The following is a 26,114-nucleotide window of genomic DNA, read 5'->3' as shown; positions in this document are numbered from 1 at the left end:
CATACATGCCCGCTGACACACACATGAGTGTGATCTCTATGACTCTTTTATGTTGATTATAAATTTCCTTCAAAACTGGGTTACTGTTCCTTGCACTACTGCTAGTAGTAAGCACAGTATTATAACAATATTAATGGAAATTGTCTTGAATCTAGACATTATATCTGAAGGATTTGGTTTCTTCCCATTTCCATGCTTTTGTAACACAAGCAGAGTTTGAGGACATACTGAAAAGGGGCAGCAACAAAGGAAAACAAGCCTTAGTTATATCCATCTGGGAGAAACCCTAATGCAAAATATTTTAGAAGAGTAATTCACTTCTATTTAGCCCTAAAAACCACTTCCCTGATACTGGGAAAGATTGAGAGCAGGAGGAAAAGAGGGCAACAAAGGATGAGATGGTTGGATGGCATCACCAACTCAATGGACATGAGTTTGAGCAAATTCCAGGAGATAGTGAAGGACAGGGAAGCCTGGCATGCTGTGTAGTCCATGGGGTCACAAAGAGTCAGATACAACTCAGCGACTGAACAACAGCAAAAACCACTTTATGGTGTATTTTCAGGTTTATTTGGAGTGGTGGTTTTTTTCTTCTTAAATATATGCGTGACCACTTTCCCCTGACTCTGGAAACCCCAAGAACCAAGAAGGAGGTAGTAAACTCCCCTCCTCTCATCCACTTGAGGAATATCAGAAATTAGCATTTTTATGTATGAGATAAATCAAGATGTACTATGCTGCTGAAGCACCAGACTGTAAACAGAAATCAAGTTAAAACATGCCTCATCCATATCCTTTGTAAGAGCTTGTCGCATAAACTAGAGAACAAGTTATGAAGGAACAGAGGAACAGGAGTAGACCGCCACGGAAGAGTCGCTCTGCAGCTGTTTAGATCCTGTGAGAACAGACTGGCAGAACAGCCGATGCAGCTTCCTGCCCTCCATGATTAGAACGAGGAGCGGGAGTGGGGGAAGGGGGTTGAAAAGCCTCTCTAATGCTTAGGATGAATAATTAGAAGACCCATATTTCTGAAAGAGGAAATCCTCAAAACAGCCTTATCCTGTTAAAAAAAAACAGCGATGCCTTAAGTTCTATTACTTTTGAACCAGGTTTTTATAAAATATGTATTATTAAAGAGGAAAGAGAAAGGAAAAAGAGCTAAACAGGGTCAGTGCTGTGTCTAGTCATGGATAGAAAACTATTTAAACCACAGGAAATGGGCCTCATACCAGCCACCCAGTGTGAAGGGCCTCCTGGGCCACCGCAGTCACTTGGGCTATTGGCCAAGCAGATCCCCCAGGAGATGGAAATACAGGATGGACAGAGGGCACCAGCTTTTAGCAAGAAGCACCCTAAGTCCTCCTCTCCACTTTGTTGCCCACCCAGTGGCAAGTCCATGGGACAGTCGTCTTTGTGTGCATGTTTCTCTGGATGTGAAACTGCCTCTTCTAAGGTGTGCTCAGCTACATAGAGTAATAAACAGCATCTGGTCCTGGAGAAGAGAAGAAGAACCAGAGCCAGAGCTGAGAGCAGACAGAAAAGGCAGGGAAGATGGCAGCAGGAGAAGGGGACCCAGAGAGGAGGCACCCGGAGAGCACAGTAGAGAACAGTGACACCTGTCTCTCTTCATCAACCCACAGATCTTTCTCTAGTATTGGCCTCTTAGAACATGTCTCAGTCCTGGAATTTGCATAAATACTGTTTAATACAAGGTCCAAATGCTGACAGCAGCATCTCATGATCCTACCATCTCTTTTATTGATTTCCATGCCCACCTCGAAAACTGGGAGTATGGCCCTCTCACCTGCAAGTTTAGCTCTCTGTGAACCTCATAAAACAGATCCTCATTTGTATATATTTGTTGTGCAGAGAAATGTGAGTTAATAGAGCAACCCACAGAGGCTCAGATAAATGCAGGTAAAGATCCTCTGGTCTCCCGGGGCATGTGAAATTGCTAGCAGTCATACATGCACCTTTGGCTCTTTCTGCTTGTCTGGTTCCAACCTGCCTGCACACTCCAGGGGCCCTGTGCAGCTGATAAGCTCCCTAGGACTTGAGTACAGTCTAGTCCCTCAGGCTGCATGGTCTGCCATCCTGCAAAGCACTGTCTGTAGCCTGATACCCTCCCCCCTCCCTTTTAGGCAAATTCTGGTTGTTGCATGCTGGGGTCCATGGGAAATGGACTCGGACGGGGGTCAGTGTAGGATGCTGTGAGGGAAGGTTCCTGGGATCACCTCCCTGGATGGGGAGGCAGCCTGACCCCTGACCCGACCTTGACCAGCACATTCCCTACCTGGCAGTCATGAACCCTGGCATCTCCCACTTCACTCCAGCCCCTACTGCCCTGTCCACTTTGCATCTGCCCATCCCAGTTCAGGAGGAGGACTAAACAGGTTGCTGAGGAAGAACCAAGAAACAGGACTGGTGAGACAATCAGAGAGGCTTTGACAAGGAAAGCTGTTTGTCAGAATGTTAGGTTTAAGAAGGGAAGCCAGAGGCAACCCCAGTACCTAATATAACGAGGATGTAATTGAAATACATATACTGGAAAAAATGCAAGCCATCTTAAAATTTTATGAAGATTATTTATTATTATGCAAAATATATGTTAAATGACAAAAACAGAACACCAGACTGTATCAGCAATATAATTACTTCTGTGTTATGCATGGGGAAGAGGGCTAGGTAGAATTATAACAAGATGCTAATGGTGTTAATACCAGGACCAGAGGATTGGAGTGAAAATGCTCTCTTTTAAAAGTTGATAGATATTACTCCTGTAATTAAAAATCTACATGTAAATGTTTTAAGCCTTTGAAACACTAAAACTATTTTATTTTTAATTAAGTCATTAAGGTTGAGGTATTCCTTGTCAAAAACAAAAAACTGGAGACAGAAGAATCATTGGGTGCTTCTTTGCATGAAAAAAAAATTAACTAGTAGAACTCCCTGAGGGTTAGTACCTGCACTTGATCTCATTTGATATTTGATATTTTTTAAATGTTGTGGAAAGAGCTCATTAAAACCCTAAATTGGAAATCGCTCAGATGCGTTTGACTCTATCCTGTGTTTGTTACTGTACATGGGATTGCTACTGTAACACCAATTGCAGCAATAATTTAATTTAGCATGTAGTTGCACACTCACTATGTACAGGGCACTGGGAGACCTTGTCAAGATCATTGTAAAGATCATTAAAAAGCCATTCTAGGAAAGGTATAAAGTAATGCCTGAGCATTTATTGAATATCAAGTACTGGTGACCCAGCCTGGACACATTGTGTGTTCCCAGGTGGGCATCAAGCCCTTACACATGGCCCTCGTGTCACCACAGACACAGACTCAGGGTTGGACTGTGTTTGTCCTAGTGTCGTGTCCACCACCACTTACGGGAAGGGCCCCATCGGGGTGTGGGCATGAAGAGGGGGCTTTTCAGAAACATACAGGGTACAGAGCAGGCTGATACCCAGAGTATGTTCCCCACTGGGGTGGAAAGAAGGGCCTCAGGCAGTAGGAAATCTCTCTGTCCCTCATTCGCTCCCATGACAGACACTTCACGTCTTCTGGGGGCTTCAAAGGGGGGAAGCACAGAGAGGGTGGCCTTCAGACCTCAAAACGAAAGGCGGGGGAGTTGTCAAGGAGCGCGGTGTGTGGCGAGAGCTGGGCTGCGTCATGTGCATCACGGAGCCCCAACTGCAGCTTTTATTTATTTTATTTTTTATGTTTTTTATTTTTTGGTGATGATTTTTCTTTCTTTTTTTTTAATTTTTATTTTTACTGTATTTCACTTTACAGTACTGTAGCTTTTAAAGAGCAGCCAAAAACCTGTATTCTCATCTATTATTCCTATTTTAAAATGTTGGCAGCTAATATAGCATTTTGAAAAAACATTCTGAGGGCCAAACTAAATGCTTGGGTACCAGATGCAGCCAGTGGGCTGTCCATTAGGAGCTCTAGGCCAGGCCGGGGCACCCTGAGTTTGAAATTGGGAGTACAGCTTCTTGGTGGCCCAGGGACCCTGAAACGCATGATAACCATGTGCAGGGCTTAAATGTGGAGTAGGGCCAGGGTGCTCTCTGCTCACCTAGGTCTTGGCGTGGCCTGTCCTGCTCTGCGTGTCCACAGCCAAAGGTTCTCCAAGTGAGGATCTTTTTCTGAAATCTAATATCATGGCTTCCAATCTTTATATTCTGAGAAATGCCAAATAGGTAAGTCTAAATTAGGGCTTTTCATACAGAAATCAGAGGAGATGAGATTTCATGGGAGGAGAATCGCAGGCATATAACACATCCTCCCCCGATGGGGTTCTTCCTAACAGTGCCAGCTTGAGCCTGTAGCCAGATAAGTGTTAGTCAAGCCCATTAAAAATGTTGAAAACTATACCATTAACCTACTTTGATCTGGAATCGAATATAAAATCAGGCTTTAGATTGAAGAAGTAACATGCTCATAGGAGCACCATCATGCAGTGAAAGAGAAATGTCGATCAGAAGACAGATGGCAGGTCCCTGAGACATGGGGACCACCCAGAGCAGCGGGCACCCTCTCAGCATGGGGCTTCTCCGTAGGAGCAGCGCCACAGCCTGGGTCTCCAGAGGATGAGCCTCCCCACTGATCAGAGGGACAGCGGCTCCTCCTGGAGGGTCATGGCGCTTGGGCTAAGAATTTCACAAGCCCTCCAGTTGGACCATGCTACTGAACTGTAGATCTAGGGAGGAGAAAACCACTCAGTGTGGGTGATAACCTTTATTTATTTATGAAATCATTCAAAACTGTCTCATGCCAAGTCAGAGACCACAGATACTTCATATAAACTCCAGGTCAAGCAGCTGCATACGGCATGCAGACACGTCAAGGGACCCTGACTTGCTTAGGCTGGATAGACTCTCAGGTGTTTTCCCTCCTCACCTGGAGATGGACAGAGGTACTGGTTAGAATACCGGTTAGTTGGTAACGCCAGATCCAGTGGCTTTACAAGAATACTGGTTAGGTGGTAATACCAGATCCAGTGGCTTTACAAATGGGAGTTTGTTCCTCTTTCCTGTATAGCCAAGTGGCTCACTCTCCCCAGCGGCTGTGTATGGCACCTGGTCTACGGAGGCTGGGGGTGTGATCTCCGTCATGGGTAGCAGGCATCCAGCTCACAGTCCTGTCCTTAGGGGAGATGGGGGAGCTGTGATGCAAAGGCAGGAGCGTGTGAGGCTTGGAAACCAGAAAGGTCATATTCTCCTGCACTCAGGTTCACCAGCCGCCCCTGAGGTCTAGGCTCCTGGCTGGTGAAGCATTGCCGTGGGCTTTTAGCAGAGCTCATTCAGGTGATGAAACCCTCGACAGCAATGCCCACAGCTCTTTCTCCCACCTGGTAAATTGACCAAAGTCTGTTCGTCCCTAGGGAGTGCACAGCCGAGGTAGTTGGAAAGAGCATTCCTAATAAATAATTTACCATCTAGTTACTGTGTTCCTTGGGTGGTGATGAAGAGGCTGAATTTTCAGCAGGGGGAGGCAGGGAACAAAGCCTAACAAAAATTGAGGTTAAAACATGAAGTCATACGCATTCACACTTTGCTTCAGGCGGGGGGTGCCTATGATGAAATGCTCAGCGCCCGGCTCCTGTTTAATTTTTGATGTGAAGCCATCGGGGAGCCGTTCGCCTTCATTTTCAATTTCAGTAGGTCCTGAAACCTTGCGTTCCTCCGCAGTAATAACCTGTGCATTCCATCCCATCGAGGGAGCCTGGCTGACTGACTGATCAGTGCAGATGGAGCCGGGCGCTCTTGGAAGGCTCTCCTCACAGCCCACTCCTTGGGTGCCTGCCATCTTAGGCCCGTTTCCTGAAAACCCGAGCTCTTGCCTGGATGGCACGTTCTCTAGGCCGTGATTCATCGGCAGCCCACGGCTCAGGGCCCCACTGCTCTGAGCCTCGGGGGCGGGGAGCCCAGGGTCCTCCCTCCGGGGAGGGGGTGCAGCTGGCGCGGCTGGTCCCAGGGGCTGTGGGAAGTGCGAACACAGACACCTCCCAAGTTCCGTGCTCGCCTGGTGCCAGCAGCCCCCCACCACGGCTCAGGGTTTTAAGGACTCGCTTTCCCACTTTCCCTTAGTGAGAATCCCAAATTAAGACTCCCAAGTTCGTTTTGATTTTACCCTAGAAAATGTAGCCAGTTTTAACCAACTGAATAGATGCTCAGCAGAGGGTACCTTCGTGCTGTTGAAAAGGCCGCTGTGTGATCAAAGGCTTGATGGGAACTCTGAGGTCCTCAGCCTGACCCTTTGCTTTTGTACAGTCAACAACCACAGGCCCCAAAGAGAGACCGGCTTGCCCAGCACCAGCCTGCTGCTCTCTCCTGCCCCTGCCCGGAGCTCACTGCAGCCTCACTGTGTGCTGGTAGTCTGTTTGGCCTCTTGGTGTCCAGCAGGTCTTCAGTGCTCCCCCACATCCTCCCTCCTCCCCTGTCCTCCTCAGTGCCTTGAACGGAGTCCCTTGTCCCCATCCCCTGTCACTTAGGCAACTGTGCCCCTGCAGACATGGCCCTTCCTCGCTCCCAGTGAAGCAGGCAAGACACCTCCTTCCTTTCAGGACAGGAGTCTCCTCTGAGCCGCTTTGCTGGCACAGAAACGTGCAGCTGGCAAAAGACTCGACCCTCCTCAGTGGCTGGACCCAGGCGGGGGCCAGCCCTTAGGAGGTGGCAGGCCAGACAGCCCACACTCCTCAGACGATTCTTGCCCAGGGCCTGCTGCAGCTTCGGCAGGTTTTGTTTCGCTCCTTGGAGAGGTCTGAGGGCAGTCGGTCTCGCCAGGGCAGCCTAGTTTCTGATACTTTGTCTAGGACACCCCAGCAGGGATATTATTAACAGTTTATAATTCTTCTTGCCTCCTGAGTTTGAGGAGATGGTTCTGAAAGAAGGCATGGAAGCCTGCTGTACAGAAGGCGCAGTTTCCTGGTGCCCCCCTAGAGTGAAGTGGCGGTATCAAGACCACCAATTGCCCCAGACCCCCCTTCCCACAACACCTCCCCCATCTGGTGCTCACTTTTCTTCTTCTAACTCCTGAAGTTGAAACTTTTAATTTGATTAAATTCAATGAATCTTCATAGAGCTTAATTACAATAATTGACTTTGCTTCTGTCTTAACAAAGAGTAAGCGGCTCCCTCAACGCCACAGAATAACCATCTCGCCTGCAGTCTGGGCACTTATTGAGCATATGGGAGCTATTTATTGCCCGTACTTTGAGGCACTTTTGATTATCTCCTGATTGCCTCTTAATTAGATTGGAGGGGGAAGGGCAGGCTTGTGCAGAAGGGGCCAGTCTGGGCAAAAGAAAGATATTCCATATACTCGAAAAAGAGTTTTCTCATCTTTCTGTTCATCTTCCATTTTGTTTTTCTGGATGTTTTCCTTTTTTGTTCCTGTTTTGACCGTTTATGAAGACCCATGAGAAGACCCTCTTGCACACAAACAGGCAGTTATTAGTCTAAATAAACCTAACGTGGAATCCTTATATGTGTCAGGGCATTGTAGTAGGAGGAGATTGCCATACCAGAAACAAAACCCGTTGTTCAGACCATCACTTCCAAGAGGAGCACATTTCTAAAAGAAAGGGAGGTCTGAGTCAGAGAATCTTTATATCCTTGGGAATTCACACTCAGATTGAGACCACAGAGAAAGGAAGAGGCTTGTTTGTGTCCACTTTAGAATCAGTGTTGGATGTTGCCAGGAAACAGCAGGCCTCTGTATATGTCCCTCGATGTCATCCACCTGCTGAGGTCTTCACAGGACTCTGTGCAGGAGACACAATCATTAGCCCACCTCACAGGCAGTGAAACTGACCTTTGGGAGGTGACGCCATGACCCAGTCAACGTGGCCTTGTCTTGCACATCTTGTAGTGGGCGGAGCCAGGTCCAGCACCACAGAAGTTGGAGAAGGTGACCAGGCCCAGCCATCAAAGAGGCTGCCACCTCCCCGCATACAGGGCACCACCCGTCTCATCCCCAGTGGTTTGCATTGGACACAGGTTCCCACCAGCCACAGAGGGGTGCAGTGGCCGCAAGGACAGGGGGCAGTTCTAGCTGTGGGTGGGCCAAGGGAGACCCTTTCTCCCAGCCCCACCTGACCTGTCTCTGGTGAAGCGCCTCAGCCTGGCCACAGCCTTTCATGGCCAGTTTGTGTGTGATGCTGCCCCGGTCCAGCCACCCAGAGCCCCAGCTGCCATCAGTGTGGGCAGGCTGCCACACTAGGTGGGTTCAAGTTGGGGTGGAAGCTGTGTTAGTTAGAACGTAGACAAGTCCCTTTGTTTTTCCTGAGCTCTTTCTCCTTTTAATTTGAAGAGAAAAGCTGTCATCAACAAAATGGCTTTAGTGCTGCCAGGCGAGAGTTCCCTGCCTCCTGTGCCCCCCACTGGCAGCTCCACCCTGACTCAGCCGCTCACGGGCTCCTCTGCTCTCAGGGCCCCTGTGGGTGAGCCCGTCAGTAATGCTTCGTGGGTCCCTGTCTGCTCTCTCCCCAGGCAAGCCTGGGACCTGGCCGTGGACATCTGTCTCTCCCAGCTGCCGACCATCATCGAAGAAGGCACAGCATTTCGGGTGAGTCCCATTTCCGCCCCCTACCCAGGGCATCCTGCTTGATCCCTGCAGCTGTTTCTCTGGCCTGCAAAACCCCTGTTTGGGTGTCAGAGACAGCCCGCACCCACCTGGGAAAAGATTGTACCAACCAGGGGTTATTTAAAGTTAGATTATGAAATGGTCAGCTCTTAAAGATGTCTTCTCTACAGCGGTGTTGTCTTGGGTCTGCTTTTCTTAGTGTGCGCTCCCTGATAGCAGGTTCTCAGCCTTTTCACCGTGAACGATGCTTGCCACTCTCGGCCCTGAGGTGTCTGGTCACCAGGTAGTGGTCTTTTTCAGCTAGTGGTCTGGTCGTCCCTGAGTTCATCTGGTGTCACTCGTGGCCCCTGAGGCAAACTGACTCTCCCCTCTCCCCAGGAGACTTGGCAGCAGCTCACCAAGAGTCTCCTCTTGCCTCCTTTCCCCATACAGCCCCCGTTTTTATTCAAGATTTGCTCATTTGCTGAGTGAGTGGTGTGCATCAGATACCACGTCTGGGTGCATGTGGGCAAGACCCAGTCCCTTCTCTTAAGAAACCCGTGATAAAGAGAAGAACCACCCCTCAAGTTAGAACACAGTTAGACCCCTCCAACCCTCACCCCCCGAGGGTCCAGGCAGGCATTCGGGACTAGGGGTAAATGGGCTGGGGGGAGTGGGAGGAAGCAGGTGGCTCCAAGCCGTCCCCTGAAGGGGATGGGGGGTGGGGCTTGCAGGTCGGAGTCATTGGCTTTTTCTCTCCACACCATCTTCTCTGGTCCTGTTGAAGAGACTGCTGTGGTCAGCTCAGTTTCCTTATTTTTAAACGGGAATTATAGTTGTATCCAAATCAAGGAGCATGTGAGGACTGGAGGGCAGAGCCTGGCACATGATACCTGCTGGACATGAGGGTTCCTGACCTTTGGGGTGTGTGTGTGTGTGTGTGTGTGCATGTATATTTGTGTGCCTGCATGTATCTTTGGGGTATGGGTGTGTGTGTTCTCTGTCGGGTATGTGTACGTGTGTGCATATCTTTGGGGGGTGTTTTATATGTGTGTGTTAACCCCTCAGATGATTTCAATGCCTCCAAGACTGGGGTACCTGGACTACGAGGTCCTCCCTCTCAATTTTGTCTTATCTTTCGTCCCCTCCTTTATTGCTGGAATCTTTCCCATTTTATTATGAACGTTTTCAAACCTACAGCAAAGTTGGAAGAATTCTGCAGCAAGATCCCGTCTGCCCCCCGCTGGGTTCTCCACCAGCGTTTGCAGTGCCCACTCCAGCAGCTCCCCCACCTCCACCCACCTTTCCTTTAATGCACTTGGAGGAAGCCAAAACTGGCCTTGAACCTTGAACCCAGAAGTGGGCGCTGGCAGGATATTCACGTGTTTCCCACCCATGTATTTGATGTTGCTGGGAGACCCTAATCCCTGAGGCAGTGACAAGTCCCCATAGGGAACAGTCCTGGACTCCTGCCCCTCACGAGCTCCACCTACACAGGGACAGGGCCTGTTAACACACGCACACGTGTTTGGGAACCTCATTCAACTTGTGCTTTTTTGTGCCCTGTGCCTGATTTTCCTTTTACCGTCAGGGGGTGGGAGCTGTACACTCTCGGATAATAAAATCCCACTGTTCTATGTCCTCACCCCTCCTTCCAGTGCCAGGCCTCCTTTCAAGGGTCTTCAGCCTCATTTCCCATATACTGGATTCAGGATTCTGCCTCTAGGAGAAATGTCACCAAACTGTGATGGGGAGGGATTCCTGATGGAGCCACATGCTAGCTGTTTTATTTAGTTTCCATTCTTTTAAAAGCATAACATACACAGAGAAGACTACAGGCATCGTATTGTGCAGCTTGATGAATTTAAAAGTTGAGTGCAGTCACATAACCAGCACCCCAGTCATAACATCAACAGCCCCCTGAGGCCCCGCTCTGGCCACTGCTTTCCCCGGAGCATGTGCTGCCCTGTGCGGTTTATATTTTGGTAAATAGAATCCTTGTGTCTGGCTGCTTTCACTCAACACTGTTCAATCTGTGCACTTGTAACTCATTCCTGTTACAGCCTAGAAACCCCAAAGGTCATGGTCCATCCTGTGGACCTCACGAATTGTCCTGACCACTGCCCAGCTGAGACATTGGTGCCTGAGGCAGAAAGAGAAATCAGTCATGTTGGGCCTGTCTTTTATGAAATTTTGATATTTTTTTCATAATGGATTTTTACCTTTATTTTTATTTTCTTAAATACTGCATTAAATTTCTTTTTAACCTCAATTACTGTGTTTTTTGGTGTCCCCTTAAGTTTTGGTCCTCAAGTGGGTGGGCGGGTGTGGCCAGGTGCCATTAACCCCTTGTGCTTGGGTGCAGTAGTGTCAGGTGTGCACTTGAGGAATGAGATTTCTGGTTACCACGTGTGCATAGTTTCGGTAGGAAAACTGCTGGATAGTTTTCCAAAGTGGTGGTGAGTCAATTTTCAGTCCCTCCCATGATATATGAGAGCTTGAGTTGTTTCATGTTCTCGTCAATACATGATGTTTTCCACCTTTTTTTTCCCCTTTTGGCTTTTCTGGTTCCATATGTAATGGTGTTTCATTGAGATTATCTTGTATTTCCCTGATGGTTAATAGTATTGAGCCCTGTTTCATATTTTTGTTGGCTATTTGAATATCCTCTTTTATAAGTTGCCTGTTCAAGACTTTTGATCATTTTTCTTTTCCATTATGTTTCTTACCAATTTGTAGTGGTTCTGTTTATATGCTGAATACAAATCCTTTGTCACACATTGCGAATGCTGGTGGTGGTTTAGTTGCTAAGTCAGGTCCAACTCTTGCAACTCCATTGATTGCAGCCTGCCAGGCTCCCCTGTCCATGGGATTCTCCAGGCAAGATCACTGGGATGGGCTGCCATTTCCTTCCCCACGGGATGTTCCTGACCCGTGGGTCGAATCCACATCTCTTTTGTCTCCTGCATTGCAGGCAGATCCTTTGCCAGCTGAGCCCCAGGGAGGCCCGACACGCGTTGTGTTTACCTTTTTTCATTCTCTAGACTTCATTTTCACTTGTTTGCTGTTTTTACTTGGTGAACAGAAGGTTCTTGTTTTACCATACCCAGCTTACCAATGTTTTTCTTTTATGGTTAGGGCTTGTACCCATTTAAGAAATCTTACTTATTATGAGACAGCCAACATCAGTGTGTTTGGACCAGGGTCGGCAGGTGAGAAGAGCAGGAGTGTGTTGATATGAAGTAATTATCTTCCCTCCCCAAGGTGACAGTGCAAGACGGTGGACTAGCCCCCAGGATCAGGTGTGGCTCCTTGTGCCCAGAGATAGCCTTTCTGCTCTCAGTCCATCACGCCTGGCACCTGTATTCAGAACCCTTCCAGCCCATCTAAACACGTGGGCTGGCCACCTGTGTCAAAATCATCCCCCTGAGGCCCAGGCCACATGGTCACATGACTCAGAGCCTCTGCCCACGAGCTGCGAGCTCTGCTCCAGAACACTCATCCCGGGCTCTGCATCTTCCCCTCAAGAATCTACATGGTAGCTCTGACACACCGGGAGGTAGTCTTGAAGATTTGGCCCAAAAACATCAGCTCTGTGAATCATTTCACTCACAGGGCAGCTCTCGAGCTGTTCTGTGAAGTGTTACTTAAAATGCTGAGCCACGCTTATGCTAGGGACTGAGCTGGTTTGTCACCATCTCCGCAGCTTTAAAAAGCACGACAAACCTCACAGCACACTTCGATGAGAAGGGCTCTTCCCTCTTTGTCAGCTTTAGGTGAAAAGATCAGGAGTGTCTGTCTGTCTTTGGGGACAGAGCGGCTTCTACAGCCCTGAACCGCATGTTTATATCCACAAGGTAAAACCAAAGTGCAGGAAAGAGGGAGAGGTGGAATTACCTGAGTTTCCCAACTCTCCTTCCCAGACTGAAGGTCCCCCTCACTCGGTACACAGGGAGGGGCCACTTAACAGGACTATTGTTTTTAAACCAATCTGTGAATAACTCACACTTAACGAGAATATCATTTTGGGGGCTCCATTCCAATCCCTAGGTTGCCCTCCAAATTTTAGTAACTTCATGTACCCTGATTTTGTAAGAACATGGATTCCTGAGTGTGAAATTTCTCTGCCCAATTCTCACACGACACTGACTTCTTTACCAGGGGCACCACGGCTCTGAGCCCCAGGCCCCTCTGTAGAGGGGATGGCAGGAACGCCCCAGTCTGGCTCCCAGCCTCACTGAGCCCACCTCATCACTTCAAGTCCTCTACAAGCACGTGTCCACATGTGCCAGAACCTGGGGTCAGAGCCCACATCCCTGCCTTCCCATCCACCCTTCCTCTCCCCCTGGGGAACAGTGTGGGCAGAGAGGAGTGGGTGAGAGGCAGAGATTTGAAATTCTGTTTGGGGCTCACAGATGACAGAGCTGCGTATTAAGTGGGGATGACCATGTAATACAGAAAACCCAGCAATCCTACCACTTGGCCTCTTGGTTCTCAGACACCTTCCAAGGGCCTAGGCCCCCTCCTACCTGAACCTCTAATCTGAGATTTCCCTGGTTCCTGTCATCACCACCAAAGTCGTCTCCTCTGCAGGGCTTTCGAGAGGACAAGCTACCCTCCGCACCCCTGCTGCCAGGCTGGGGAAGCCCACTGTAACCGGCTTTCATCACTGCCCTCCAGGGGCCTTAAACACTGCCTGGCAGCTGCCCAGATGTGTCTCCTTCATTCCTTCCTGTCCCTGCTCTGCCCTCCATCCATGGCACCTGCTCCCTTTCCCACCTCACTGAGAGACAGGAGCAACAGAGGGAGCCTCTGAGCCTCTCCACACCCGCTTCATCCCTGCATCCCCTCCTATCTGTGTGCCGTTTCCAGCTCCCGGAGGGCTCCTGCTCCCTGGTACCTACCTGCCAGGGCTCTCGCCCAGCACCTCCTCCATCAGCAATTCCCCCTCTTACAAATATGCCCTTTTCTCCCACCTTTAGAAAGAAATGCCTGGTCACATGATCCTATCCGATCCCTTCCCCTTTGCAGCCAGAGTCCTGCAAAAAACTATTCTTGAGTCTCTAAATCATCTTCCCTTCTGTTTGAACCTAGTCCAGTTGTGCTTCTGCCCACTACCACAGCCCCCCATGACATTCTTAGTAGTCAGTCTCCAGGGCCCTCATGTCATGGTCAGCCCTGGACCTTGGTCCTGCCTGACCCTCCGCATCATGACATGATGGTGCCAACCACAGCCTTCCGCTAAGTCACTCTTCCCTGGTATCCTGGCTGCTGCCTACTCCTGCTCCCACTACTGGCCTTGCCCTAGTGTCTCCGCCTCCTTGGCCTCTTGCTCTTGGGGTGCTCCAGGGCTCAGCCCGGGGTCCCCACTCTTTCTCACTTTATAAACAAGATCTGTCTCTCCAACCCAGACCCATCTCCTGAACTGCAGGCTCATGTAGGCCATTCTCCCCCTCCCACCCCACCCCCCTGATATCTCACTTGGGTGTCCAGAAGGTGCCTTAAACACAATGCATCCAGGTTGAGTTCCCCACATGCTTCTCTGAAACATGCTTCTTTCGGTCTTCTCACTTCAGGTCACAGGACCCCATTCCTGGTGGTTAGACCTGTGGTGGTGGTGGTGCAGTCACCAAGTCACCTCAGGTCGTGGGACCCCATTTCCTGTTGTTTCGACCCGTAGTGGTGGTGGTTTAGTCACTAAGTTGCCTCTAACTCTTGCTACTCCATGGACTGTAGCCCACCAGGCTCCTCTGCCCATGGGATTTCCCAGGCAAGAATGCTAGAGTGGGTTGCCATTTCCTTCTCCAGGGGAGCTTCCCCACCCAGGGGAACTCAGGTCTCCTGCACTGCAGGGGAATTCTTTACCAACTGAGCCACCAGGGAAGTCTGTTTAGGCCTGAGCCCCAGTGTTAACCTTACCACAACACACCCAGTCTGTCCACGAGTCCTCTGACTCTGCTGTACGAAACATCCCAGCCTGACCACATCTTACCGCTTCCTCTGCCATGGCCTGGCTCTGCGGGCTTTCGCCTAGCTGGTAGCTGAGCGGAGTTGGGGCCTCACAAAGACACATGACTGAGTTGATGGTGGGGGGTATGTACAGGCAGAGCTGGGTGAAGAAGGGGGTTCCTGACTAACCCATATTGCTTGTCCCACAGCACAGCCCCTTCTTTGCTGAGCAGCTGACCGCCTTCCAGGTGTGGCTCACGATGGGTGTGGAGAACAGGAACCCACCTGAGCAGCTTCCTATTGTCTTACAGGTGAGTGTCTGCAGGTGGACCAGATTGGCCCAGGGAGGGAGCCAGAGCCCGCAGCCTCCCAGTGAGGGGACTGGTTTATCGGGGCTGAGTGTGTGAGTGTGTGACAGCCCCCATGCTCTGCAGCTGACGAGTCCTTGCTCCTCCATGGCTCCCCTGGCGAAATCACTGCCCCCTCCCTCAGTTAAACACTGATCTGGGTTGTCAGCTGCTCTCTCGTCTGCCCCCAGAGCTGCTGTCAGGGCGCTGTGTTCCAGCACTGTTCGTGGTGTCAGCACCCCTTCTCTCTGGAGGGATGTGAGATGCAAATCAGCCGCAGAGGAAAGGGGAGAGACTGAGCCGATTACACACACAGGCCGTCAGCACCTATGGGTTGGTCGTTTCCAGGGGGCTGTGCCCAAGGGTGCTATGGGCTGTCAGGTACAGTCACCACTATCCTTGGGGCAGTTGGTGCCCCACGAATGGTTTGGGAAGTCAGTTCTGTGGGTCTCACCCAGCTAAGTTTTGGGTTACCAAGATGGCAAAATACCAAAGTTCATCACAGGTAAGAGTTTTCACAGGACTTTTGTTTCAGTTACTGTATATTTATGGGGCAGGTGTAGGGACCAGACTGTGATGTAAGGAAGGGCTGTTTTACTCTGAGATAGTGTCAAATGAGATTTAAAACCACTGCCAGTATAGACACTAGGGCCTGATAATTCACTTTAGGTCCTGGAAAAAGTTGTGTACAGTGGGGATGGGGCAGTTGAACCTTGGGTAAGAACTGTGGGAGGGGCCGGGCCAGCAGCAGAAAGGGGTGGGCATTTACATCCGCACCCAGTTAGGAAGCAGGGTCTTAAATTCTGAGAGCTGGCTGGGAGGACCATCACCACCTCCCCCAGAAAGCTGCTTAGGTTGCTTCGCCTAATCGTCTACCTGCTCGAGGACAAGGCCTTGCCCCCCCCCACCCCCCCGCCAGGAGGGCTCCACTTTCTCACCAGGCCACTGACCACGTCACACAAAAGCACTGTCTGTCTTCACTGGGCCAAGCGTGTGTTCTGAGCTGATCTCTGGCCCACGTGGAGTGTGGCGGTCCCCCTTCCCACATGGTCTGCTCTCCCGCTCTGTGCCTATTGCATGGCGGCCTGGAAAAGTGGTCTGCCTGCGACAGAACTGACATCTCAGCGGACTCAGGACTGTGTGCAGGACCCAGACAGCGAGCAGTGAGAGCAAGGTGTACAGTTGTGAAACGCCAACACACAGCCTGTCCTCGCAGCTTGATAATCAGCTGGGACAGGCTGTTGGCCAGGATCCTTCCCTGGAGATATTTTGGTGCTTTTAATGTATTATGGCTGCTGCTTTTCTGACATTATGAAAAGAATGCAGAAATTATTGGTATTCCTCATGTGTGCTTCTAGATTAGTTTAAGACTGTCCTGAGTTTGCAGGGTGAGCTATCAATAGATTTTCAGAACAGAACCAAAAAAAGCAACAATAACAACACAACAAAGAACACTGTCCATTTGGCAGGAGCGCACGAGTTCTCATCAAGTGGAAGGCCAACGGGCAGGGCTTTGGGATGGTAGTGGCTGATTGGGTGTGCTGAGTTCCCCAGCGACTAGGGTCCCCCAAATTTTCATAAGAGGAGACTGTGGCCAGTCTCCACTGACCTTTCTATTATTTCAATAATGGGATGGATAAAACCTTTCCAAGCAGGGACACGCTGCCCAGCACTTTGCAACCAGCCAGGCAAACAACCTTGTTGTAAACGGCCCCCTGTTGACTTTTTCTTTAATGTCCCATTTACAACCCACATTCCCCGAGGAAAAAAGACCCAACTTGCTAATACCAAAATGAGGGAATAACTGAAAGAAAAGGGGCATCTTGTGTGCAATCTTTCCATCAAACTTAAATCATAGTTTCCTCATCATTCTGGGGGTTCTGTCAGGCTATGCCCCGCCTGGATCAGTGCAGGAACCTTTACTTAACAAAAAACCCCAACACAGTGCAAAGGAGCCCTTGCTTCATTTGGGGCAGCCCGTGGTATCCGCTTTTCTCTTTAATTCAGTTATTTTGCCAGAACCCAGGCCCCATCATCTATCACTTATCCCCAGAACCTTGGCAATTCAGAAATGTTGCTGAAAGAGAATTTTATTTTATTTTATTTCTTTTTAATCCACCTTTCCTCCAGATGATTATCTAGTCATCCCAACATAATTTATTAGGTAATTTTGGTATTTCTCTAATGATTTGAAATACTGTCAGCACACCCTGTACAGGTGTGTACTTATTTCAACATTTTGAGAGAGAATTTTAATACGGAGTCATCACAGCTTTTCCAATCCCTGCTACTTTTTCCACCACCAGCAAGCATTTTGTCTAACTGAAAATTCAGCGGCATTCACTGAGGACCATTGGAGTAAAATGAACTGTCCCCTAGGGCAGCGGATTTGCAGCCCCTTGTGTAGATGTAAGCATGAATCTACACGTTTCCTGACCAGCCCTGACATCCTTTTTCACCTTTTAAAAATATAAATCAAGAAGGATGGAAAGGAAGATTCTCAAGCCCTGCAGCACTGCAAGGCCTGGCCCTGTGGTCTCACGGTCTGCCAGCCCTGCCTGGACTCGACATTACTGTCTGCCCTCCCTTGGTGGCCCGTGTACAAACAAGCCCAAGTTAGAGTAGGAAGAATCAGTGTTGTGGAAAAGAGAGGGCAGAGAGGAATTTTACAAGATTCCATGTCAGGACCTTTCCACAGAGTCAGTGTGGGCATTTCATTAGGAAACCCTGTTGGCTTTCATGGCATCATCTACAAGGAGAATTTTTGGTCTGAAAGTGCAGCATTATTATTGGATGGCAGCAGGATAGTAAGTGGACTGTTATTACTACACATATTACCTACATTGGTGGCTCCAGGATCTCAGATCATCAGATTCCCAGGTGCACCAGGCCAGAACTAGAGCTTGAGAATCTGGATTTTCATAACCGGCTCAAGCCAGTGGTCTCAGCCCAGAAGGCTGAGTGTGCCTTTTGTGTACAAGGTACATGAAAAGTAGTTGCCCTAGCAGCTCTGTTTTAGTTTTGGTGTTGATGTCACCACCACTGATCTTTAGTTTGGATTGCCACAGACAGAAAGAAATCCCAGTAACTCATTTAGTTCACTGACATTTATCTCTGTAATTCCCCCAGGGCCTGAAGCACATTGAAACAGGAATTATTTTTTTTTTAAGTGCAAATACAAACAAAAGCCAGTTCTTTTTTTTTTTTTTTAAGTAATTTTAATTTATATTGGCCCTCAATTTTGTCTTAAAATGTAAATCAGCAGAAGGAATTGGAAGGAAGAGGTAACGTTTAGAAAAGCCAGTACCTGACATTTTCCCCAGGGCTCGTTATTGATGCTGTTTATTTTCCAGCAAAACATCAATAGCCACAACACAAAATCCTGCATTGCTGACGGTCTTTGAGTCTCTGAGACAAGTGAGCTGTCTATTGGTGCTTTAACGTGTGTTTCATCAATGCGGACAGCAGAGTCGGAAGAGATGGAGTTGCAGTAGTGACGGTGGCGATTTCCATTTTACTTTTGCCATCTGTGAATAAGACGTTGTAATGGAGACCTTTTACTGCTGGTTAGTGCACATGAGAAATAAGCAATACAGACTACCCAGAGTTAGGTTTCTTGGCCCACGTTGCCATTTCCTCTACTGCAAATTGCTCTGCTATTTACTTGAAAACCCAGAGCTTTATTCAAGTTGATAGTGTTTAAAATAACAAAGGGCATCAGAAAACAGAATCTTTACAAGTGCTAGATGTGTTTGATGTCTTTGATTTTTGATGAATCACACCTTCTTTCACAAACCTAATAAATGAAAGGTTCTGCTTGCCCTAGAAACTTGAACCTCCCGTGTGGTTCCATTTTCTTTAAAAAACAAAATAGGGAATGCCCTGGCGCTCCAAGGGTTGGCACTCGGTGCTTTCACCGCCAGAGCCCATGTTCAGTCTCTGGTCGGGGAACTAAGGTCCCATAAGCCGCCCAGCAAAGTAATAGACAAATAAATAAACAGTCAGTCAAATCTCTTCTGAGAGGTGGAGCCATCCTGTACTGAATGTAGCAGTCATCGCGCTGTAACATCACAGAAACAGTAACAATCATCACTCCAGACAGGCTGCATCTCATTTAATTCTGGAAATTACATGTTATCTTCTCCATTCTTCTCAATGATGAAACAGAAGTTTCCAAAGGTGGTGGTTTAAGCCACACTGTCAGGAAGTAAAAGAGTCAGGTCAGCTTGACTCCAAATCTCGCACCTTCCCACCATCTAACCTTGCCCTCCACACCTGCCTTTCTGCTGTGATGGCACATGATAACCCACGAGTTAAACATGCAGAGGGATCAGGTCCTGTTCAGATAGGCCCCTGTGAGCAGCCCCCACGTAACCTCTCCACCAGCTTCTTTATCAGAGAATCTTAACTTCTCCAAACACTAAACGAACCACTTGAGCATCCATCTCAAAAGAGTGATATGGAAACAGGCTCCAAACCAATGGGAGACGACATTTCAGTGGCTGAACCCAGCCACCTCCACCTCCCTGACCCCTGGGCTGCCTGCCGGGTGGACACGCCTGCTCTTGGCTCCCCTGCAGCCACGGGCCACACACCCATGTGGGGAAGCTCCCCAGCCTCCCTATCAGGAACCCCTCCTCAGGAGCCTCATGCTGCTGGGACCCCCTCCCCTCTTTCCACTCCCTCCAGCCTCTCTCACTACCTCCTCTGTCCCCCACCTGCTGACCCTCCTGCACCCTCAGCCTCTTCCCACCTGCCTGTGTTTGCCCCTCAGAGGGGCGCCCCTCAAACCACTGCTCTGGTGGTACCATTTCCTTACCCCTGTTCAGTCCCTCCACCACTGGCCACATCCCTGCAGCCAGAGGGTCCGCTTCCTGAGTCCTGCTGCTGATCCTGCCTGCCCCCCGCAGCAGGTACATGGTTCAAACCTCCTGTCCCCTCTCCTGCCTCCTGTCCCATCCCTCACCAGTTCCTCCACCCAGCTTCCCCCTTGGCAGACCACTCCAGGCTGGCCGGCCTGACCAGTCTTGTCTTTTCTCTTGCCTCATTCCAAACCTTATCTTCCAGCAGCTCCTTTCCCTCACCCACCTTCCCCCTCCACCAGCAGGCTCTGGGTCATGTCTGCCGGCTGTCTTGGAATCTCTTTCTCCCTATCAGTCTTGGCCGCAGTCAAGTCCACCCGTCCCACCTTTCCAGTCAGCCTGCTGCCAGCCTGTTGCCCACAGCGAGCACAGTGGATGGGCCCCTCTGCTGCTCTTCTGAAGGAAAGCTGAAGCCCTTAGCTTGGTCTGCAGGTCTAGCCAGCTCTGGTGCCTCCCTGTCAGCCTGCCCGCCTGCCTCCCTCAGACACCCCGCTTCCCCTCAGACACCCTGCTTCGCCAGCCCCTCTACCTGAAGCCCAGGAACCCCACGCTTCGCCCACTGGGAGGGAGAGCCTTCAGACCCCGAGTAGGGAGCGGCCACCCCCGGTCATCTGTTCACCATCACAGTAGTTACTGTGGTGTGGATGAGGAATGTCTGTCTCTGGGCCCCTGTTGTGACAGGAGGGCCCCTGCTGTTCCCAGTCACCCCCAGCACTGTGTCTGTACACAGTAGGTACCCCATACCTGCTTTGGATGGCTGGGAACACAGTAGGTGCCCCATACCTGATGGCTGGGAACAACGGTGGGCAGAAGGGCTCTGCATCACAGGACTCTATACACGTAATCCCCATGTTAACACCATGAGAGAAGTCAATATAAATGACTCTATTAAAGCCTAATACTTTGATATACCACAGAAAAAAAAGAAAAACATGTGGCCAAGGTTGCTCTTTTTCATTTAAAAAGAATCCTTTCATATGAAAAGGAAAAAAGTCAAACATTTAAGTAGGAAAATAAGGACATGCCTGGCTGGTTTACTAGAGAAATAGCCAATTAACCTATGAAAAAATATTCATCCTCACTTGTAATCAAGGAAATTCAAATTAAAAGAACATTTTTATTATTAACTGTCATGTTGGCAAATTGTGTAACATGGGCTAATATTTTCCTGGGAGCTTTTAATTTGATATTTAATAAATCCCTCATGGTTGCGTCTTGTGTTATGAATTAGGAAATTAAAGTTCAGAGAAGTTATGTGCCCAAGCCTGGGTAACCTGTGAGTACCAGAGCAAATATATCCTGCTGCCTCGTAACCAGCTGAGGCTTGGCAGGTGGGCAGGTGGGCAAGATTGTTCAGCTGGAGGGCAATCTGGTGATGTAAGTGTGGGTGCTCTGACCCTCTAATTTTACTTCTCAGGTTTATCCTAGGAGGAAGGGGGTCACGAAACCATGTAAATGTGCAGAGATGTACCTGTTAGTATTTTTATCATAGCGTTTTTACAATAACAAAAATGTATTAATAATTTAAAAATCTAGCAAGAGGGAGATTGTTTAAATGAATTATACACATTTACAGAAATGTACTTCTGTACTGCCATTGGCAGTGATATGATCAAACATATCTAGGGTTGTGGAGTAAGACTGACAGTGTATCATTTACTCATCAAGGAGATGAGAAATACAGTAGTATCACTGAATTTAGAACAAATGGGACATTATACTTAGAAAAGAGCATCTAGAAGTGAATAGACCAGTGTCATCGGTGAATATTTTCTTAAACACCATTAGAAAGTGTCTGTTCTAATAGTTCCTACAGTGCGCACGTCATTTACCTGTTCTTAAAGAAATGGAGTGTTCCTAGCCTGTGTAAAGTGTGAGCCATAGAGAAAGGGGTGCCCACTGACCTGGGTAAACAACTCCTGGGGATGCTCGTCCAGGGTCATGTGGGGTGCCTTGCAGTGACACTGCCTCTTCTCCCTTCCAGGTGCTGCTGAGCCAAGTGCACCGGCTGAGAGCCCTGGACTTGCTGGGAAGATTTCTGGACCTGGGTCCCTGGGCAGTGAGCTTGGTGCGTGCTTCCTGCATCAGCAGGGGAGGCGTCGAGGGGGCACCAACTGAGGAATCAAGAGTCCTTGGCCATGCAGCCAAGCGTGACTGTGGGGTGGCCATTAAACCCACAAGGCCCCAAGGACCTCTCTCTGCACCTTCATTGTCATGTTGTGGGGGGCCCTTTCCCATCCGCTGCTAGGCGTCACCTTTGTGGGACAGAAGGTGTCCTTTAAGAACATCCTCTAAGGAGGGGCTCTCCCCTGTCACCCCAGGAAGCTGGCAGCCTCTGGGCTAGGTCCTGGCCACACGTGGTGCCTGTTCTCCTGGAAGCAGCCTATGAAGCCTCACTCACTGTCCTTTCACTCTGGTTTTAGGCACAACTCTGAAACACTTTACTATCATTCATTCTATGGAGAAGTAGAAACAAAACACTGAGTGACCCATTTTTCCACCACACAGATCACCAGGGAAAGAGATCAAGAGGGACCTAGAGATAAAAGCGGATTCAGGAGACCCACCACCAGCTGCAGAGTGTGGACCTTATGGGGCTCTGTTAGCAAATGAAAGTTTGAAAGTTGGAATTTGAAAAATTAGTATTCATGAAACAGAAAGTTTACATGAACTGAATTTTTTATATTATTAAAAAATAATTGTAACTGTTCATTTTCTAGGTGTGGTAATGGTATGTGGTCATGTTTTCATAGAGGAGACTTTATTTTTTAGAGAGAAACACTAAGTGTTTACAAATGACACCGTGTGATACCTAAGGGGGGGCTTCAGAACATTCAGGAGAGGACAGTGGACGGGGCCAGCCAGGATGCCGCACTCTTTGGTTTGATAGCATTGAAGCTGGGTGATGGGCACATGACAGCTCAGCATGTTGTTTTACCTCTGTTGATGTATGTAAGTTGTTTCATTATACACTGTCAACCAAGAGTGATAATTGATAGTTCAGCAAGAAGGAGAAGAGGGAAAACCTAAAAGTTAGGAAGACTGCACGAGCTCTCCTAGCTGGCCCACTTCCACTCCCAGGAGCCAGCAGGGAGGCCATGTGTGACTCATCAGGGGTAGACTTGGGTGGAGGCCTGGCGTGTCTCTTACCTTGTGGTCTGCGTGTACTGGTGCAGCCCAAGCAGGCAGGCCTGGGTTGCTTCCAGGAGAAGAACTGGAGGTGGGGAGGACAGCCCTGCCCCTCGCAGCTCCCTGTCCATGCTGAGGGCGCCGTGTACTTTGCTCCCTCCAGCATGGGGCTCACATGCTCTCTCTCTCAGGCGCTGTCTGTGGGCATCTTCCCCTACGTGCTGAAGCTGCTCCAGAGCTCAGCCAGGGAGCTGCGGCCCCTCCTTGTCTTCATCTGGGCCAAGATCCTCGCCGTGGACAGTGTGAGTAATGTCTGTCTCCCCCCCACCAGCACAGGAGAGCTGCTGAGAGCAGGTCGGGGGGCCTGGCACTGCTGTCCACGCCGCCTCCACCTGGCCTCATGCCTTCCATGGCCTCCCTCCCTCCCAGGAGAGGCATTGCTCCCGCTTGGCCCAGTCGTGGTCTGTCACACCGGCCCTCGGCTCACCTGTTGTCTCTGTGCACTGCCCCTTCCCAACCCATGACCCCCCCTCCAGCCAGTGACCCTGCCTGGTTCCTTGTTGACTGGTCTCCTCAACCAGTTGATGCTTTTCCTTCCCCTGCCCTGACCCTAGCAACAGTCCCGTGGAGGCCCTAGCTGTCACCTGTAGGGCTCGGGCCATAGCGCTAGTCACTTCTCAGCCGTGACTGCCCAGCCCACGTCTCCAGCTCTACTCCCAGCAAGCACCTTCCCACCCCTGGCCTCATGCCTGCGGGCCTGCAGTCACCTGTTTGCTGCTGAAGTCCTTGGCAGGGCCTTGTACTCAGAATCGTGCTGAAGGCCAAAGGTATTGCAAAGCTCAGCTGTCCCTGCCCTCAACACTGTCCACTGGGGACCAAATCCTCTGCTGTGAATACACACACCTGCCTATCACAAGGATGACTTTTCAAAAAGTGGGCAAATCTTATGGGTAGGGCTGCATTTGTGTGCCTCAGTGTAACAAAAGATTGTAATGTTAACCCAGGTGGGAGGGGGCCACTGACCCGGCTGCTACATGAATTCACAACCAGAGGGAGTGGGGGTGGCCACATAGGTGAGAACCAGTGGTCAGGAAGGGCCAGGGTAGGGATGCCAGGGTGACAGTCGGGCCAGGTGGGTTCTCGAGTTTGAACCTGTGTGGCGGGAGGGCTGGTTATGTGACAGTGGTGCCGGAGGTGGGGTGCAGTGCAGGGAGCATTCACGGGACCACTGGTGATGCAGCCTGTTCCCATTGATTTCTTAAGCCAGCCATTTTCACCTCCTCCAGCCATCACATGCGTCTCTGTAAAGTTGTGGTAATAACACTTCCTACAGTATGGTTGCAGAGATTAGGACCACAGTGTGTAAAGCAGTTTTAGAAATTTTAGCGTGAAGGGAGTAGTGATAAAACCTCATTTCTACCCAGCCTGCCTCTGCTATACTAAAGCCTTTTGTTGCCGATCTGAAAGCCTGACCTTGGGGCTCAGGAAACTATACCTTTTGGTCACTTCTACTTTGCCCTTCATCAAATTTAACTGAAGAGGCAAGCTACCACGTAAAGAAGAGGGCTTTTCTGGGAAAGTTATTTCAGAACGTTGTTTCTCTCCCACTTCAATACCTTTGTCATCTACATCATGTGTTAAGTTCACTGGCACTGTTCTTGCCATTAGGGACCATGTGCAGAGGTTCTGGATGCATCAAAGGGCAAGACTACCGTGACCTGAAGCCCAGTGTGGGAAGAGGGACAGAAAAGATGTCCCCTTCCCCCCAAACCCCCAAGGGTGATTGATGGTCGGCCACCTGAACCTGCTCCTCGGGGCCACCAGTGCTCCAGAACATGTTCAGTCAACTGCAGTTCTTGTACTCATCAGGATTTTAGTAGCTTTTAGCACCTGGAAATAGAGGATATCTTTATTTTTAGTCTTCAGTGTGGCTATTTCTGCTTTAATCTTTTTGCTTTATGTGAAAAGTAGATGACCCTTCAGAACCGCACTTTGCTGCTGAACTCTCATGGAATTTACAGTTGGTCATCTTATTTCAGAACAAGGGATCTGGTTTGAAACTGCCTCTTGGTCACATTTGTCTCCAGGGGCCTGGTTGTCTCTGGAGCTGAACACGGGAGGGCTCGTCGACAGCACAGATGCTGCAGTGCTCTAAGGCTTTCTCAGAGCCTATGTTCGTGTCTGCTCGATGCTGGAGGAATTACACATTTAATAATGCTTGAGGAGCTGTTTCCGGGCCCAGCTGGAAATGCCCTAGCCTGCAGTGTTCTTGTAAATGCCTGCAGGTGCTGGGACCGTCCTGTGGCTTAGCGCCTTAACCAGCTTGTTCCACCTGTTTATTTAAAGGCAGTCATCCCACTAGGAGACGTTTTTAACATTTCCAGTTGAGACTGAGTGTCGTTTACTTTTCATGATCACCCTGGTCCGAGTTTCTGAGAGATTAAAGTTCCATGTGTTTCTGGGAATTTGCTTCTCCCTTCCCCAGCTGGTATCTTGCCTCCGAGTGCTCACATGTTATGTGCCTCCCGCAAAGCTCAGAGCTCCTGGAGTGAGTCCTTGACGTGGCCACCATGAGTGAGGGTCAGAAGACATGTTTGTGACCGGGATGCCCACCTTGGGGTGAATGAATCTGCACAGAGGCACAGGCGAGGTGTCCCAGCGCCCCAGCGCTCTCAGCTGTCCCTGTGCTGGGGAGCTGCCCACCCTCAGGGCTCTTCCCCAAGAGCTGAGAAGGTGTGGGCCCCACTCTGGCCGCATTCCCAGCTGAGGGGTGAGTCCGAGGCCTCCTCACCCCACAAGCATATGTTGAGCACACACTACAGGCCGTTGTGTGAGGGGCTCCTAAAGGATTCAGGAAGCAAGAATTACCTCAGCCTTAGAGAAAGTAGGCTCAGTCTGGGAAGAAGGAAGGAGGGGAATTCCAGGCTCAGAAGGACCATGTGCCATTTGACTGAAGTGGGCAATGTACCCTGTGGGAGCACCAATATGCAGGTGTGTCTCCGGACAAGGAAATCTATTAACAGCACTTTAGGAAAGCCCTTTCCTATGGTCTCAGTGCCCTGATTATCTCCAAGGAATCTGTCCCCGAGGTGTGTGCTTAGTTGTGTCCATTGTGACCCTATGAACTGTAGCCCACCAGGCTCCTCTGTCCATGGGATTTTTTCAGGCAAGAATACTGAAGTGGGTTGCTGTTTCCTCCTCCAGGGGATCTTCCCAGGGGTCAAACCCATATCCCCTGTGTCTCCTGCATTGCA

General features: G+C 49.6%; 1 protein-coding gene across 4 annotated transcripts in view; it reads left to right on the top strand.

The window, feature by feature from the left end:
* RPTOR (regulatory associated protein of MTOR complex 1) overlaps window positions 1-26,114 on the top strand; it is a 321,386-nt gene that overhangs the window by 220,902 nt on the left and 74,370 nt on the right. For all 4 annotated transcript variants that reach the window (XM_004013082.5, XM_012186450.4, XM_012186449.4 and 1 more), the window contains exons 10-13: window positions 8,501-8,576; window positions 14,732-14,833; window positions 21,716-21,799; window positions 23,052-23,162. In XM_004013082.5, the coding sequence (XP_004013131.1) occupies window positions 8,501-8,576; window positions 14,732-14,833; window positions 21,716-21,799; window positions 23,052-23,162 (373 nt within the window). The remainder of the gene's footprint in view (window positions 1-8,500; window positions 8,577-14,731; window positions 14,834-21,715; window positions 21,800-23,051; window positions 23,163-26,114) is intronic.

Source organism: Ovis aries, chromosome 11 (assembly GCF_016772045.2).
Source record: "Ovis aries strain OAR_USU_Benz2616 breed Rambouillet chromosome 11, ARS-UI_Ramb_v3.0, whole genome shotgun sequence".
Taxonomy (NCBI): Eukaryota; Metazoa; Chordata; class Mammalia; order Artiodactyla; family Bovidae; genus Ovis; species Ovis aries.
The sequence above is the reverse complement of the archived record's forward strand: the minus strand, read 5'-3'. Positions and strand labels throughout refer to the sequence as shown.